General features: G+C 37.9%; 1 protein-coding gene across 6 annotated transcripts; it reads right to left on the bottom strand.

The window, feature by feature from the left end:
• Positions 1-3,207: 3,207 nt before the first annotated feature.
• On the bottom strand, positions 3,208-13,669 carry LOC139960347 (ATP-binding cassette sub-family C member 2-like). Of its 6 annotated transcripts, none has more exons than XR_011790489.1 (7): positions 13,033-13,669; positions 11,907-12,005; positions 11,533-11,645; positions 10,585-10,761; positions 10,043-10,258; positions 6,496-6,574; positions 3,208-5,278 (listed from the first exon to the last, which is right to left on the bottom strand). XR_011790489.1 is itself a non-coding variant. In XM_071958653.1 (6 exons), the coding sequence occupies exons 3-6, from the start codon at positions 11,493-11,495 to the stop codon at positions 5,097-5,099; spliced, it is 450 nt and encodes a 149-aa protein (XP_071814754.1). In that variant the 5' UTR covers positions 11,496-11,645; positions 11,907-12,005; positions 13,033-13,665; the 3' UTR covers positions 3,208-5,096. The 6 variants fall into 6 exon arrangements, 3 of the variants coding, with proteins under 3 accessions (XP_071814754.1, XP_071814752.1, XP_071814753.1); XR_011790488.1 differs by having other exon boundaries at positions 10,452-10,761; positions 13,033-13,666; XR_011790487.1 differs by lacking the exon at positions 10,043-10,258 and having other exon boundaries at positions 10,452-10,761; positions 13,033-13,660.
• Between the last annotated feature and the right edge of the window lie 3,529 nt (positions 13,670-17,198).

Here is a 17,198-nt window from a genome sequence, read left to right on the forward strand (position 1 = left end):
GTTGTCGCAAAAGCGATATATGTGCATCTTTTCTGGTAGTTCGCGACACGCTGATTACGAATCTGAAGTTTATTTTGGAATTGGGTACCAAAAAGAGGTACTTTTTAACTTTTCAAGACAAAAAACCTATTTTTGGCGCAAGTAGAAATTGCCAAAATTGACCCCAAAATCGATTTCGCCCAAATGACGTAATTTGTATATTTATTTAAAGAAAAAGTCTACAATGAAATTGTAAATAGACTTAAAGGAAGAAAACTGTGTGGTGTCTATTCAGAAAAAAAAAATCACATTAAATTTGGTTTGCTATTTTCCAAGCTATATAAATGTTGTCTATAAGTACATATGTATATATAGTATAATTTTGTATATTCATCACTGTTTTGTACAATGACATTGTCATTAAACTGAAAGAAAATAATACTTATAATACTTATCATATCACTTAGCATATCTCTTTTCTTTCTTCAGGGAGTCTTCTACATTGTTAAGCTATTGTATGCTTTATAGAAGACTTCCTTTCCCTTTGTATATTTGCACGTGAAAAAAACAAAATAAATCAAATCAAATAAATAATAATTATTTCTAAACAGTAACAGTGGTTAGTGCTATGTACTCAGAAAGTAAGACAAACTCTTTGTCTAGAATTCAACTCATTTGTATTGATTTGGTATTTCTTTTCCTCATTTTGCAGTTAAAATATTAGAAAAGCCTATCATTTCTCAATAAACAGTTACTGTGGCGCAGTTGTTATGTTGTATAATTTTGCATATTTGTTATTGTTTTGAACAACGAAATTGTCAATAAACTGGGGGAAAAAATGAGACAGAGGATGCATTTGATTTTCTAGTTGTTTGCCTCCTAATATGGTGAAGATTAAATATTAGAAACGAGTATTAATTCTCAACAGAGCATTTTGATTTTCTGTTCATTCCCTTCTTCTATTCTGAGTTTAAATATTAGAAACGAGTATTAATTTCCAACAGTTCTCGTGGAGCAGTTGGTAGTGCTCTGTAATTGAGAGAGACAGACAAACTCCATGTCTCCGGTTCGATCCCCAGACAGAGCATTTTGATTTTTTGCTCTTTTACTGATTCCATTCTGGACTTTAAAGTTTAAATATTAGAAACGAGCATCAATTCTCAACAATTCTAGTGGCGCAGTTGGTAGTGCTCTGGTCTGGAGAGACACAGACAAACTCAATGTCTCCGGTTCGATCCCCAGACAGAGCATTTTGATTTTTTGCTCTTTTACTGATTCCATTCTGGACTTTGAAGTTTAAATATTAGAAACGAGCATTAATTCTCAACAGCTCTAGTGGCGCAGTTGGTAGTGCTCTGTAACTGAGAGAGACAGCCAAACTCCATGTCTCAGGTTCGATTCCCAGACAGAGCATTTTGATTTTCTGTTCTTTTACTGATTCCATTCTGGACTTTGAAGTTTAAATATTAGAAACGAGCATTAATTCTCAACAGTTCTAGTGGCATAGTTGGCAGTGCTCTGGACTGGAGAGACACAGACAAACTCGATGTCTCAGGTTCGATCCCAGACAGAGCATCTTGATTTTTTGCTCTTTTACTGATTCCATTCTGAACTTTGAAGTTTAAATATTAGAAACGAGTATTAATTTTCAACAGTTCTAGTGGCGCAGTTGGTAGTGCTCTGGACTGGAGAGACACAGACAAACTCAATGTCTCCGGTTCGATCCCCAGACAGAGCATTTTGATTTTTTGCTCTTTTACTGATTCCATTCTGGACTTGAAGTTTAAATATTAGAAACGAGCATTAATTCTCAACAGTTCTAGTGGCGCAGTTGGTAGTGCTCTGGACTGGAGAGAGACAGACAAACTCCATGTCTCCGGTTCGATTCCCAGACAGAGCATTTTGATTTTCTTTTCTTTTCCTTCTTCCATTCTGGACTTTGAAGTTTAAATATTAGAAACGAGCATTAATTCTCAACAGTTCTAGTGGCGCAGTTGGTAGTGCTCTGGACTGGAGAGACACAGACAAACGCCATGTCTCCGGTTCAATCCCCAGACAGAGCATTTTGATTTTCTTCTCTTTTCCTTCTTCCATTCTGGACTTTGAAGTTTAAATATTAGAAACGAGCATTAATTCTCAACAGTTCTAGTGGCGCAGTTGGTAGTGCTCTGGACTGGAGAGACACAGACAAACGCCATGTCTCCGGTTCAATCCCCAGACAGAGCATTTTGATTTTCTTCTCTTTTCCTTCTTCCATTCTGGACTTTGAAGTTTAAATATTAGAAACGAGCATTAATTCTCAACAGTTCTAGTGGCGCAGTTGGTAGTGCTCTGGACTGGAGAGACACAGACAAACTCCATGTCTCCGGTTCGATCCCCAGACAGAGCATTTTGATTTTCTTCTCTTTTCCTTCTTACATTCTGGACTTTGAAGTTTAAATATTAGAAACGAGCATTAATTCTCAACAGTTCTAGTGGCGCAGTTGGTAGTGCTCTGGACTGGAGAGACACAGACAAACTCCATGTCTCCGGTTCGATCCCCAGACAGAGCATCATGTCTGCGGTTAATGTCCAGACAGAGCCTTTTACTTTTCTGTTCTTTGGAGGGAGTGGAAGTATAAATATAAGAAACGAAGTTTTTCCAGAGGGAACCGAAATGGTGTAATTGGTTATTCCATCGTTCAGAAAGCGATTGGTTTGGATTGCATCGGTTCAAGTCCCAGGTGAGTATTTGCAAAAGGAGTTCTGACAAGTGGATAAGGTGAATCCCGAAGGCGGGCGGTCCCCCTCCTCCTGGCAGGTGGACAAGGTGAGTACCGAAGGTGAGAGGGGGCAGAGGTGAGAGGGGGTGAGGGTGCGGACAAGGTGAGGTCGCTGCCCCCCTCCCCCTGACAAGGTAAAGGCGCGGACAAGTGGAGTTCGCCGCCACCCCCCCCCTGACAAGGTTCAACGCGGACAAGGTGAGTCCGCCGCCACTCCCCCCCCCTGACTAGCTAATCGGGGGTGAGGGAGCAGTGGAGAAAATGTTTTACAAAAAAGACTAAGTCCAAACAGCAGGATCTTTAAATATTTGTAAAGCTTTTGCAACCAGAGGCCTACCTAATGGTCTAGTGGTTAAGACTTTTGCTTTTGCATCTCAAGGTCCCTGGCTCAAACTCAACCTCTGCTTTTCCTTTTACAATACTCAAGTAAAAGGAAGAAAGAAAAAAAAAGAGTGATACAGTGTGATACTTGGAAATAACTTCTTTTTTTCAATGACAAATCAGTTCATGGACAGGATATACCTTCATCCCTTCCACCAATGTTAATACCCTTCAACTACCTGTCCAGAAACAGGTTATCCCTTATCAAATTATTATGCAAATACTAATCAAAACATGCAATACATCTTTCATAAATATTCTTAGTGATACCTGCATCTACTATTGAGAAGGTTGGGTGACAACAGACAGTTAGTTTCTATAATGTTTCTATTATTTATAATATCAGCCTGGAGGGCAGTTATTTAATGATGCTAAGCAGTCACATATACATATGGGTAAGCCCTATGGCCTTTTTACTTCACACCAGGTGGCTATCCAATTCACACCAGTACATTCTTTTTGGACATTTTTTTTTTAAACATTTGGAAGACCATTTTCACATGAGGGAAAAAAAGAATGGATTTCTCCTAGATAAAAATAAAAACCCCATCTTACTTTAGCCACACAGTGCTTGGATCCATAGGTTTGCTTGACAACAAGTTCCCAATAAAAAGGAGGTGGCCTTCCATGGCTGCTTGAGTTTACAATACCGTGGCACCTCTGATACCAACAAAATCATTTTCTTTAACTTTCATTTATTAACTAAACCACTAAACCTGATTTGAAATTAGTTTTAGATAACTCTTAATTTTTACATTTTTGCCCTCCAGTTTGAAAAACGAAACGATACTACCACAGCACAAACATCATAAATGTGGAAAAGTTGCTCCCTTTCATTGCAAACTCAATCCCCCCCTCCGACTACAACACCCCCAATAGTGCATTATTGGCACTTTCTTTAAATAAAACCTTACCAGTAAACCTGTGCTACTGCAAACTGAAATTCAATTAAAAGATTCTCCCTCTTCACTTTCAACACTTTCATTTCTCCTTCTTGATCCTTCGCCTCACAACCCCCCCCCCCCCCACCCAACACTGGACCTTCCAACTACCATCCACAACTCCTGCCAATATTAAATTCAGTCACCTTAACATCCCCATAAAGTGTCAGTCGGTCGAGCACCACAATGTTTGTAGACCAAGAAATCAGCAACCGAAACCCATTTTTAAAACTTTAAAGCCCCATAAAATAAAGATGCTGTTTTTTCTTCTTTTCCTTTAAACGAGATAAACACACAAACACCAAATCCAAAATATATAAAATTCCAATTCCCATTTTGAATAATCTTCAATTTTTTATTGCCAAGCCACGTTAAAAAAGTGAGTGTTATTCTTTTTGGCCTTCCCCCATCTTTGTGTTTAAAAAAACAAATAAAATCAAATAAAACTTAAATAAAGATGATGACAGCACATGCAGGAGAAGAGTGAGAGCCCTCCCAAATACTACCGGCTTATGTATACAAAAGACCTCACGGACGCAGATGAAGGGTGAAGGAGTTTCACCTTTTTTCAAGTTCCAAATATCCTGGACTAGCCCATTTGATCTGATGTGTGTCATTCCTGTGGTCTTATGATGGATGTTTACGAAATGTGATATATCAATCTGTGGGAGCTTCACCTGAATGCACCCTGAACCACGACATGCAAAACATGCAGATATAATCATGTAAATGTATAATGCCAACACATACATACTGTAACAACAAAGACCAAAGAAGAGAGAAAAAAAAGAAAAATAACATGGTTGGTAAAGGATATCACTCCTATTCACCTGCTGACATTCCCACTGGGGATCGCATTTGATCCTGGAGAGACGTTATCTTCCGATACTTTTTCCGACATCGTGGCAAATCGAGAGTTACTTTTCACTCCCGCTCCACCATCCACGCAGGAACCCACCCAGACCCCCCTGCGCGGCCGATCTATTCTGTTCCAGTTTCTCATCCAAGGAGGGTAACGCTGTACGGTTCAGAGCTATGTCAAAGAAGAGCGGTTTGCACGGTGACGGCTTAAAGTCTGGTGGAAATGCCGTGAAGTTGGGCTTGGCGGCCAGGTCCGACTGGTTGGCACTGACCGGTCCAGCCTTTCTGCCAGCGGTTGATTGTCCTTCAGACCGAGTGGCGCCATTCCTTTGCTGATGGAAGGATCATTGGAATCTGAAAATTTGTGCAAAGAGGTTCTTGGTAAGCCTTGGCCTTTTGTTCTTAAAAAGTATTCTTGGGTGGAGGGTATTTTCTATGGGTGAGGGTAGTCGGAGGGTGGGGGAAGTCAATTCAGTTAATTGTGAGAAATGTTATTCAATTAGGAACCACCTAAGGCCTATTCTCATCTTTGTAGTAAGTTCGTCAGCTTGAGCTACAGTACCTGACTGTTCAAAAGTAGGGGGGTATATTGGAGTGGAATTTGATATTCGAATCCCTGAATAGAGAAAGTTTAAAAACTTTGCAGTCATTTTTGTTGTTTCTGTCACAAACAGAAATTGATACCCACTTTCTATTATTTGTTGATGACAGAGACTGGTTCAATCGCAATCTACAAGGCCAGATAAACTCTTTATATTTTGGCTTTCAATTTCTTTATTCTGACAAATTTCGATGGTACAAAAAACGGCATTTTTAATCGGGCTTTTGATACTTCCTTGTGATCCCAGGACATCGTACATTCAGCAACAAGCTAAAATAACTGTTGTCTGTCTTGTCCACCACAATAATCTTATTGTAATATTTTCAGACCCTAAGGGCTAAAAGGTCTCCCCAACACCCCCCCCCCCCTCAAAAAAAAAAGGGTGAAAAGCGTGGTGCTGCTTCCAACCGAATGAATCTTTTCACTCATTGTTTAACCAAAGAGAAAAATTTGGGAAAGAAAACAACAGATTATTAATATAAAGGCCACATTTCTCTGAATCATTGTCTTTGCTCTGAGAGATTACATTTGTTCAAGTAGCAGGGTTCAATTCCCAGGTTCCACATAGACATGGCAGTTTAATCTGCATTTTCCTGACGATCAGACCCAAAAGAGAAAAGCGATATGTCACTCCACTGTTATCCCAAAGACGAAACCTTTCAGTAACCCAAGGGTGCTAAAGGGATTTCTTCATTTCAATTTAACCAGGGGTCCTACACTAAATTAACAGGGTAGTGGCATGATGGTCTCTGCCTGATTCCACCTCCCCCTCCCCCTCCCCCTCCCCTTACCCCCACCCAATTTCTTTTATTAATTTGTAGATATTCATCCTTTCATATATGGTCGGTCCATCTTGAATTTGTCTATAAAAACAAGAATCCATAATCTTCTTCCAAAGCAGCAAAAATTTCTTTCAAAACACAGTAAAATTGATTATTATCATTATATTATTATTATTATAACTACATACCTAGAATGGAGGCAGCCCAAGCAGAGTACTTCAAGCCGTTGATATCCTGCGCAAGATTGCCCAATTCCTCTACCTCGACCTATCGATTAAATGAAACCAAAATCTAATTATGATGTCTTCTACATTAATTTGTTACATCTTTCATTTAATTCAAGTAAAACTTTGTTTTTAGTTTTGTTGATATTAAATCAAAAGGAGTTAAACCCCTGGTCGACCTGGCAAGAGGTCCTACGGGGGATAATAAGTTTGTTCTGATAGAATAGACACTCTTTTTTTCTTGGAAAAGTTGTCTATGTTCAGCCAGGGAATTGCTGGTAAATGAAGTCTTATATTTTTACACTGGACAGGATAGCCATAATCATACCCGGGATTTCTAAAGAAGAGGAATTTATAAGTACTGAGGAATGTGGAGACAGAGTGGTTTCTATTGTTTGGGTAGGAAGTGGTTGAGGTTTCTATTGTTTGGTAAAGGAGTGGTTGCTACTTTGTTTTAATCAATCGGTCATTGTTGGAATTGTTTTTGTTCTTTATATATATGTACACTTGGAGTCGGGCCTTGACCCATTTAGGAAAGGATTTTTTTAATGGAATGAGACTTTTAGTAGTAACAATTGTTAATACAGAAAGGGTTTGGTTTTGGGGTAATGAGTTGTTGCGACTTTGCATTTCAGGGGGAGGTCTTCAATCAAAGGGTCGTTCTCCAGGTTATTTTTGTATAACTTGGTGTTTAATTCTTCAAGTAGGGTGAAAATAGATTTTGTGTTTCCTGCACGGAGAACATGCTAATTAGCAATATAGGTAGGGATTTTGAGTGCAAGTTGATAAGCTGTGGTGTGGATTCGGTTCAAAATTTGTTTATTGGGATAGAGATGGTAAGCAGGGAAATTGTATTCCGTAACTGAGAATCGGTTTTACTTTGGATTTATAGATTTGGATAATGGTTTTCAGAAGGAAGTTATATTTGTGTGAGAGGATTTGAATGGATTTAAGTTGGGACCAGCAGCGTCCTGCAGTTCTGTTACAATGTAGATTAAACGATAATTTGCTATCGAGTGGTACCGAGGAAGGTTGCAAAAGGAGTAGCAGTGATTGAGGTGTTGAAAAGATTAATTTTGGAAATTTGGTTATGGCATTTTGAGTTTTTAAAGGAGAAATTGACTAGGATAGATTTTGAGGGATTTATCTTTATTCTCCACCATCGAGCACCATTTTTCTTTGCTTTTTTAATATTTTGTTCCATCATATGGATATTTTTTCTAGTGCTCCAAATGGCTATACCGTCAGCATACTGACTATAGTTGCAATTAGATAGAGGGGGGATGTTCAGATTATTAACAAATAGGGTGTAGAGCAGGGGGATGAGAACAGCGCCCTGTAGAGTACCTGCACGAAGTGGAATAGGGTTTGAGTATTGGTTTTTGTAGCATATTTTTGTATTGCACTCACTAAGGAAAGAGGAAAGAAGTCTGGTGTAATTGGAGGGGAGATTAAAGTTAAGTAGTTTAATTCTTATGCCGTTGTGCCATGTTCTATCAAACGCCTTTTCGACATCAAGACAGGGGGCAGTGGTATAACGTTTTTTTATAAAGCTGATGCAAATTTCTTTGGATAAGCGGAAAGTTTGGTTTATTGTAGATTTGTGTGCGCGGAATTAGCCCAATTGATACAAGGCAAAGTGATTATTTTGTTATGGCTCAAAAAGGAGTGGAAAATGGTCACTGATTAGGTCATCTTCAAGGATTTGAAGCGAATGAGTTGCAAGGTGGTTTGAGGCGTAGTCAAGTAGTTCAGTATTATTGTTTATTGGGTTTATCCTAGTTTTGGTAGTTTGGTTAATTATTGTTAAGTTGTGTTTATCACATATTTCTAAGAGGGATATGACTTTTTCAGATATTTTGGTGCTACCAAAAGTGATGTGGTGGGCATTTAGATCTCCTAGTAATATTGTATTTTAGAACTAATTTTTATTATATCGATGGATATGGGCTCATTTGGGGGACTATAATAGCTAATAATGTGGAGAGGTTTATTGTCTCTTTCGAGTACAATTTCAATTGTTTGTTTGGGTTGGGTTCGGGAGAAGAGTGGCTTTGAGGTTGTTTTTTTCAGCAATAAGTACTCCTCCCCTAGAGCGAGAGATATCGTGTCTGAAAGTTTGGTAACCAGGGATGCTCAGGTGGGAATTTGTATTTAGTTTAGTTTCATTTATCGAAATGATATCCGGGGGGGGGCGTTGGTGAATATACTAAGTAGGAGGCTTAATTTTGGAAGGACACTGTTAATGTTTAGGTGGAGGAACTTGACCCAAGGAGGGAGTGTGCTTGTCATTTTGGTGATTGAGGGCTATATATTGAGGGTTGGTGGAGACGTTCCATAATTACAGTTTTGGGGATATTTAAGTTTAGGTGTTTTAGTGCTAACACGGTCGCGTAACTGGCAAGGTCGTCAGATTCAATATTAATGTTGGCTTTTTGGAAGGTGTATTGTACTAATTCAATTAAAAAGTTGCGATATTAAATTTTATTCAGTGGTGATTTTATTTGTTATTTCATTTTAGGGGCAGATTTGGTTACATTCGCGTAGGTTCTCTGTTCTTGTTCTTCAGTTTTAGCTTCTTTAAATTTTGGGCATCCTTTGTAAAGGGCTGCATGAGTCCCTGAGCAATTGGCACATGTTGTGTTTTCTGTTTTGTTCGGGACAGTCTTTAACTCTGTGGTTTTCGCCACATCTGAGACATCTGGTTTGATTTTTGCAAGTATTGTGGGTGTGTCCAAAAAGTTGACATTTGAAGCACTGAGTGATTTGGGGCGGGGGGGGGGGGGGTTCATGGTATTCTTCTGTTTTGTGTTTTGAGTATCCTAAATAGAGACCTTGTTTGATTAGGGATTGTTGAGGTTCTTGTTCTTCAAACGTTATTTTTACTTTCCAAGTTGGATTGTTTGTGGCCTGACTAATGAGTCTTTTAGTTTGTAATTGGGGTGTAATCTTGGTCTTTGAGTTCTTGTGCAATATCTTTGATTTGTATTTTGGGGTTTATGCCACAGGTTACTACAGAGAAGTTTCTTTGTCTTACATTTTTGGGGATTCTTGGTTTGGTATTGCCTACTTTAGTCTTTTGAGTCCATGGTTTCAGGAGGATATTTGCAGATTTAGGGTCATGGGGGGGTGATTAGGATGTTGTTACTATGAAGACGGTTTATATTTGAGATCATGGCATTTGGTTTTTCTTCATTGATTAGTTTAGCAAGTGTTATTGGGTTTTTTTATATTTCGGGTAAGATTCCTGATACAATGATTGTTGGAGCGGACTTTTTGGTGGTTGGTTTGGAGTTAGGAGATGGGTTTATTTCAACGGAGTTTGGACGTTGTCTTTTTCTGCTATTTTGTACAGGGATCCAGTCATTAATGTCTGTCAGAATCAGAGAGGTTTATGATTTCGACTAGGGGGGCGGTTATAGGTGGGTTAGGGGTTGCCATATTGGCAAAACAGCCCCTCCCTATGGGTTTTAAATGGCTTCTATACAATATGATCATAGACTTCCCTTACCAGAAAAAAATATGAGTCACCAGCCTAAGATGGCGGACAGAAAGAATAGGAACTCCTTTTGAAGAGACACTATGATTTGAAATTGCCTTCGGTAGCGTTGTGTTGGTATCCAAGGACGTGTACGTTTTGTAAATTGCAGGTAAGTAATAGAGTGAAAGATGATGGGGTGGCGCTATGTCAGAAAGCTAACTGTTGACCAACATAATCCACAGATCCCTAATGAAAGGAGAGGAATGCAAAAAAAATTAGCCAGTTTTCTTCAAAGTAAGTCTCGTACATTTAGCACAAAACATTAAACACTAATTAGCAACTAATTCCAACAGAGTTTTAGGCCATGATTGAAATTTTACTGGTGCAAACCTAAGTAAATATATAACATTTTTAGGAATCTTTCTTTCTTACGACTAACCTTGACTGTATATTACAGCTTTCTAGCTTAGCTGGTGTTTTTCCATCAAATCAGCTCATCTTTGAGTTTTCTGATCTTGACAACAATCAACTGTTGAGAGGACAAGACAGATGTTCATGATACTGGCTCACACTTTTTCTCCAATTTCTGTTAAATCACCTCCAGAAAACACTTCCAGATCTCTCTGTAGAGGACAGGCTTGTTGGATCTTCTCATATTTGGTGGAGTTGAGATCTTTACCAAACAGAACCTCTCCTCTCACAGTATCATTTTGGATCCAAGCTTGTTGACCAACATAGGCCACAAATCGCTGATGAAAGGAGAGGAATGCAAAAATAATTAGTCAGTTTTCTTCAAAGTAACAGCAAAAGTAAAAAAGTCAAACCTTGTTAACAACCGAACTGTCAGCTGTGAGACAAAAGATGTGTACTCTTCTAGAGGGGCCATTTGTGAAAGAAATGGAATTATATGGTCAGTAGAAGTTATTGGCCACTGGTTTGAACAACTCTCAAAAAAGACCTCACTAAATACCAACTCATTCCATCAAACTAAGGCACAATGTCTTATAAATTTACCACAACTCAGACCACACTAATTAGCAACTCTTCCAACACACTAAGGCAACAATCATCTATTAAAGACAACCAAATTATTAATTAAAAAATCATTCCAACAAACTTAAGGCACTAGGTCTCATTAATTTAGCACAAAACAGACATCACTGAATACCAACTGATACCATGGCTCTTCAATTTAGCACAAACAGACCACACTTATTAACTACTCATTCCACCAAGCTGAGGCACAATGTCTCTTTAATTTACGAAACAGACCACACTAATGAATTAGAAACTCCTACCAACAAATTCAAAGTTCGCCTTGTAAACCACCAAACTTAAGGCAAATGATCTGTACTCTTCTGGACAAACATTCTGTGAAAGGAATGGATTTATAGGTTCAGGTCAAGACTGCTGGTGACCAATTTGCACTGTATGCTCTGTAAAATTGGCTATAAAATGTCTCTGTTCCTACCCTGAAGATCATTTCAAGGAGAAGTTAACATTCCATATCTTTCAGTCACCTTAAGATCTTTCAACCACTTGTTCTAAACCTGATCCAGCTTCATTAGAGACGTCCAAGACTCACAAGTTTCCTTCCATTTTCTCTTCTTCTTCTTTTATATTCTTCTTTCACCTGAGACAGTAATTTTAAAGATAAGAAGATTTCATATATTGGAAAGCAGATAGCCATCGCATCTAGACTCATTTTTATACACTCCCTCCCTCCCTCCCTTCCTCCCCCTCCTCCTGACTTCCTAAACAACCCCTGACTGTTGCCTCATTGATATAACTATGTATTAACAAATGTATATCATTGTGGTTTCGTAATGGCAGAAATTAACAAAGCGAATATCATAGCTTAAATATATCTGTGTTACTATAATAAACTGCATACCCAACAGAAGCACCACTGAAAGCTACAATATCTCAGACCCAGTCCAGCAGGATGTTACAGTCACAGTTCATGGCATCAATCAGTGTGGCCCATGCAATGCTGTAAAGACAAATATGAAAGCAACGTGTATATATATATTCCTATGGTGTGAAATAAAATTTTAGTAATTGTTTTACATAAAATCATCTCCCAGCTTGCGTACATGCAGACACCTTTTCCGATGAATGTTTACAAACATGAATAAACTGTACCTCTTTTTGTTACTAAATACTTCATAAAATGCCGAAACTTCCTTTGATGTACATTGTTCACTATCATGGTCAAGCCACTAGTAAGGAATGAATGCAATACAAATTAAGAAGATTTCATCAGCCAAACAATTTTGAGAGCATGTACCAGTTTAAACAAACTAATTGGCAAGCACATTAAAGAAGAACTGGAAAATTGAAAAATTTCTGAAATAAACATCATTCTTGAAACGAGAAACTTGACAAGTGAAATAAGGACCGACACTTAAGCTACAACCTGTACACTTAGCAAAGATGAAAACTGGCTTAAATTCAGCCTTACAAAAGTACCAACAACATATTGGTATATTCATAGTAAACCCTCATGTGCTTCCATGACTTCTAGCACCGGTGTAATAATATTCTACATCAACAAGGACAGAGATACTGTATAGTGTACTGTACTTGTCTCTCAATACTCTTAAATTGTAATTACCATGGGTTTTGTTCCTCACAACTTTCAAATTAAAATCCAAGTTAAAGACAATTACTCAACAATGCGAGGTCGACTTAGCAAAGTTTGAACTTGGTTTTATAATAATCGAAGTTTCAGTGAAACAGTTCTGCCTACCATAAAATCACGCCTTATAGGCATCAAAAGAAGTCTATGATCTAATAAAGATCTTACTTAAGCCGAGAGTTGGACCAATACTGTTAAGCCTAGCTTCGGGTCAAAACTATGCTAGTTGATCAAATAAATACATGGATGTATAAAGTTAGTTGCCTACGCTAGGTAATATCAGCTTGCATGGAGTTTTCTCCATATTTGAACCATCACCAACATCACTTAGACCACAGAGCTAGGCCCAATTGCTTGAGAATTTCATATTACAAAGTACCATTGCTTGTATAAGTAGCCTAGGATAGGCTAGTTCGTCACCATCTCTATCTAGCCTGCACTTTGGTAAGCTAGCCTAGGTTTTCCGATTTCATTTCGTGGTAGGCCTAGCTTGAGGCCTTTAGTTTCTGGATCCATTTGTTTCCTCCCATGAAACAACGTGATTTTCCTCCCACTAAAAACGTTCCGTAAATTACCTCCCCTACATCATAGAGGAGTCAAGTAAGTTTTCATGTGAAACTGACATTTTCAGGGGAGGAAGGTACTTCATGGGAGGCATATTGGCTAGGCTATGTGGAAAGAATAGATGTTGTAAGTGGAATGACAATGACAATGATGACAATGAAACTGTTTATTTCCAACACAAAAGATAAGTACATTTTAAACAAGAATGTAATACATATAATCAAATAATCATGGTATTATATTTATTTCAATGAAAAATACCAAAGATCTAATGTGTGGAAAAGGAGAGAAACTGAAGTGCAATACTTATGAATCGTTTTCCTCCAGATATGTGTTGAAAAGTATAGACAAAAGAATTAGTCAAGACAAGTTAACATACATAAAGTTACAAAAATAAAAATAAGAAAACAGAAAATTGAGGGAAAAAAAGAAAAGATTGAGAGAAAAAAGAAAAGAAAGAAAGAAAGAAAAGATTGGGCATTTATACATATTTTACATTAATGGAGATCATCAATTTGAACTAGCAGTGGATAACAACATTTGTTTGCATATTTTCTTAAATAATGACTGGGTTCCATTGTTCTTCAGTTTATCATCAAATGAATTCCAGAGATGGAGATGCACATCTGTTTTTTGGTTGTTCTTGCAAAAAGGAATTACTGTAGGAAAAGATTTAAAAGGGAAAGGTAACATTAAGGGAGAAAATAACGTGGTTAAGGAAACTAACAAAATATTTTCAAGGGAGTAGACTGTTGCTCTGTAGGCTCTGACGGCATATTTTCTTTGTAGAGTAAGCTAAAGAAAGTTGTGATACTGATAGTATGAAGGAAAATAGGAAATGTGACCAGGTACCTTACTTGTGTAACTGTTCAGTGATTGGAAGATAAATAGTGTTTGTGAAAATTAGGGCGGATTGTTTGCATAGGATTGTATACGAACATCGGGTAATTTACATGCGTGAAATTCATAGTGATAATGGGTTATTTGCTTGTATGGTATTCATTGTGGGAATGAAATAACATAAAAAATTTAGCCTATGGGCCCAGCAAACACAAAACGTTATGATACCAATTTTAAAAGAGCCTCTAAAATATGTTTTTATAACTTTAAATGTGGTGTTATAAAAACGTCGGCATAACGTTTTTATGAGATATTAATGTTATATTAATGTTATATTGATGTTTTAACGATAAAATGTTTTGAAATTATAGCCTGAAAACGTTTTCGTGACATATTTATTACACCACAAATAACGTTATCAAAACAAAAGACGAAACGTTTTAATAACGTTTTAAAAACGTTTTTGTGTTTGCTGGGGGTATGCCTTCCTTGGTTCCTCCCCAAAAATCGTTTTTTCCCCATTTACCAGTTTCTTCAATATCTATAATAAATTTCTTCAATTACTATAAACTTTATATACGAACAAAGGTTTGAGAAACCTTTGTTCTGTCTAAAAGTTTTTCGGTTTTCTGTTGTTCCTCGGAAGTTGTATGCTAAGAAATAGAAGCGATAGGCACTAACAAGCAGAGCCTTATATAGAGAGAGTTGCGACAACTCGGGTCCCGGAATTTTCGATCACGTGACCTCATGGCACCATTTTGGGGCCAACTAATTCTGGCCGTATGATCCACAACAACGTACGTTCGAGCAGTCAACACCTGCGCTGCCATCACAAAATGCCTGGCTGTTCAGCGTGGGGCTGTTCAAATCGTCCCGAAAACGGTTCAAAACTTTTCAGATTCCCAACAAACCTACATAGGAGGAAAACATGGGAGGCAAAAGTAAACAGGCTTCACTGGAAGGCGAACTCCAATCACAAACTTTGTGATGTGAGTACTTCACCTAGGCCTAGGCCTAGTACAATGAACTAAGATTCGTAACACTAGGCCTAGCCTAGTCCATAACCATTAACCAGGACTGTGGGTTACACCACACAGTCCTTACAGCTATGTATGGTGCACTGTGCAGTGTACATACACGCATAGTTAACATCACAGAAAACAGAGCATAAATTTCAGGCATGAAAATGGTCTATTTTTAACAAGTTCTGATCAAGAAAGTTGCGATGTTGGGATGAGATCTGTTATAAGGTGCATAAAAATATCTCTGCAAAGTTTAGTGGGTATATTCCTTAAATTGAAGGCTCCAGCGTGGCAAGACAAATCGGGGATCTACGAAGCACAGTGTGCAATACAAATCACCAAGGGCTAGCCTAGCCCCCTAATGAAAAACTGCTTGGCTCCATTGAGTCATGAGCTTTTTCGGATTATTATTTATGAAAATTTGGGTGGCGATCTGGCAGACCATTGAAATGATTAATCATTCTGCTTTGCACTTGATGATTTGAATTGAACTGGTCCAGAACTCCACTATCTTTTATGAAATAATATTGAAAAATTAGGTTACTAAAATATCACTGTAGGCTAGGTAAAAATATTTCCTAGAACATTGTGTCCTGTTAGAGGATAGCAGGTAAAACTAACAGAGTCAACTGAAAACCATAGGCCAAATTAGGCTCAGGAATCATGTTTGTCCATGTCATACAATCACATTTATGATTACAGTGAAATTTGAATGAGAAGGGCAAAATTAGTAGAAATGATTAAACTAATTCTTACTATTGGCTTTTAATGTGACCAAAGAAGTGTTCCTGCTTCTATAATTCTCTAGCACAATAAACATAAATTATATACTGGGGAATTGATCGCCATATTCAAGGATTTTTTATCACCTGAATTATTCTGTTCAAAAAAAATCACTGCAAATTAAGTATTTTGGTGGATCAGAATTTGCTTTACCAGAGTTGACCACTTTTTGATGAAAATAATTTACTTTTTATTTTGGCCTTCCATGTCCCATGTACTGTGGAATGCCCCATGTCAAAGCTGTTTAGTTTTATTTTGGTGTTATAATGTAAAACAGTTTTTAGTTTTGCTGCTATGCAGAAATTATTAGTTTACAAAATATAGTGTTGCATGAAAATCTTCATTTGTTTTACTTTAGTATTTGTCTGTTTACTCTTTGTCTGTTTAAATTGTATTTTTTACTGGACTTATGGGTTACACATCTTAAACGTGTTAAGGCATAAATGTGTAATGCCTGGTAGGAATTGTAGATATACTTCCACAATTTTGTCCGTATATACTGTAAATGCCCTTCCCTTGCCCTTTTTCATTGCCCTATTTCCCTGCAGAGAGTTATATTAAACAGATATGCAGAGGATTGTGCAAGTAACCACAATGTAATCATGATTGTAATCACGATTACATTACAATGTAATCGTAATCGATTACTTCAACTTTAGGCTGTAATCGTAATCGTAATCATACATTCTCAAGTAATCGTAATCGATTACATTCAGATGTAATCGCCCCAAGCCTGATGTGATTGGTCCATTTAGTTACCATAGCAACCAATTTTCAAAGATCTAGCTTCATAACTCTGTGCACCATGTCAGTACCAGTCACATGTCCAAATATCAACTTCATTAGCCATTGCTAGCTCAAGTTACAGTTAATCCCAATTTTGACCAATCACAGGCTTTGTTTGGTTACCATGGCAACAATGGAAGAATGTACATTATTCTGCAACTGTGCAATATGTGTTACAATATGATATATAACCAGTCATAATACAATTTTACCGTACCAGAATATCAACTGTTGAATTTGGACTTCCAAATGTGCCAACCTCATCCCCTTGAACTTGAGCGCAGCCAATCCCTCCCCCCCCCCTCCCGTTCGACACTCGACGCCCTACTTACACAGCCTCGGCGCCCAAAAGCACCACAACATTATCAGGCCAAAAATAAAACCCAGAATCCCGCTCACACTTCTACAATGCCATCGAAAAATTCCCCTATCCACCTGAACGCCCATTCCCACACATACTGTATGTTGCCCATTTGGCCCCAAAATGGCGCCCAAATTTCAGTTGTCGCAACTCTCTCTATATAAGGCTCTGCTAACAAGATGCGTCGAG

This window comes from Apostichopus japonicus, chromosome 19, assembly GCF_037975245.1.
Source record: "Apostichopus japonicus isolate 1M-3 chromosome 19, ASM3797524v1, whole genome shotgun sequence".
NCBI lineage: Eukaryota > Metazoa > Echinodermata > Holothuroidea > Aspidochirotida > Stichopodidae > Apostichopus > Apostichopus japonicus.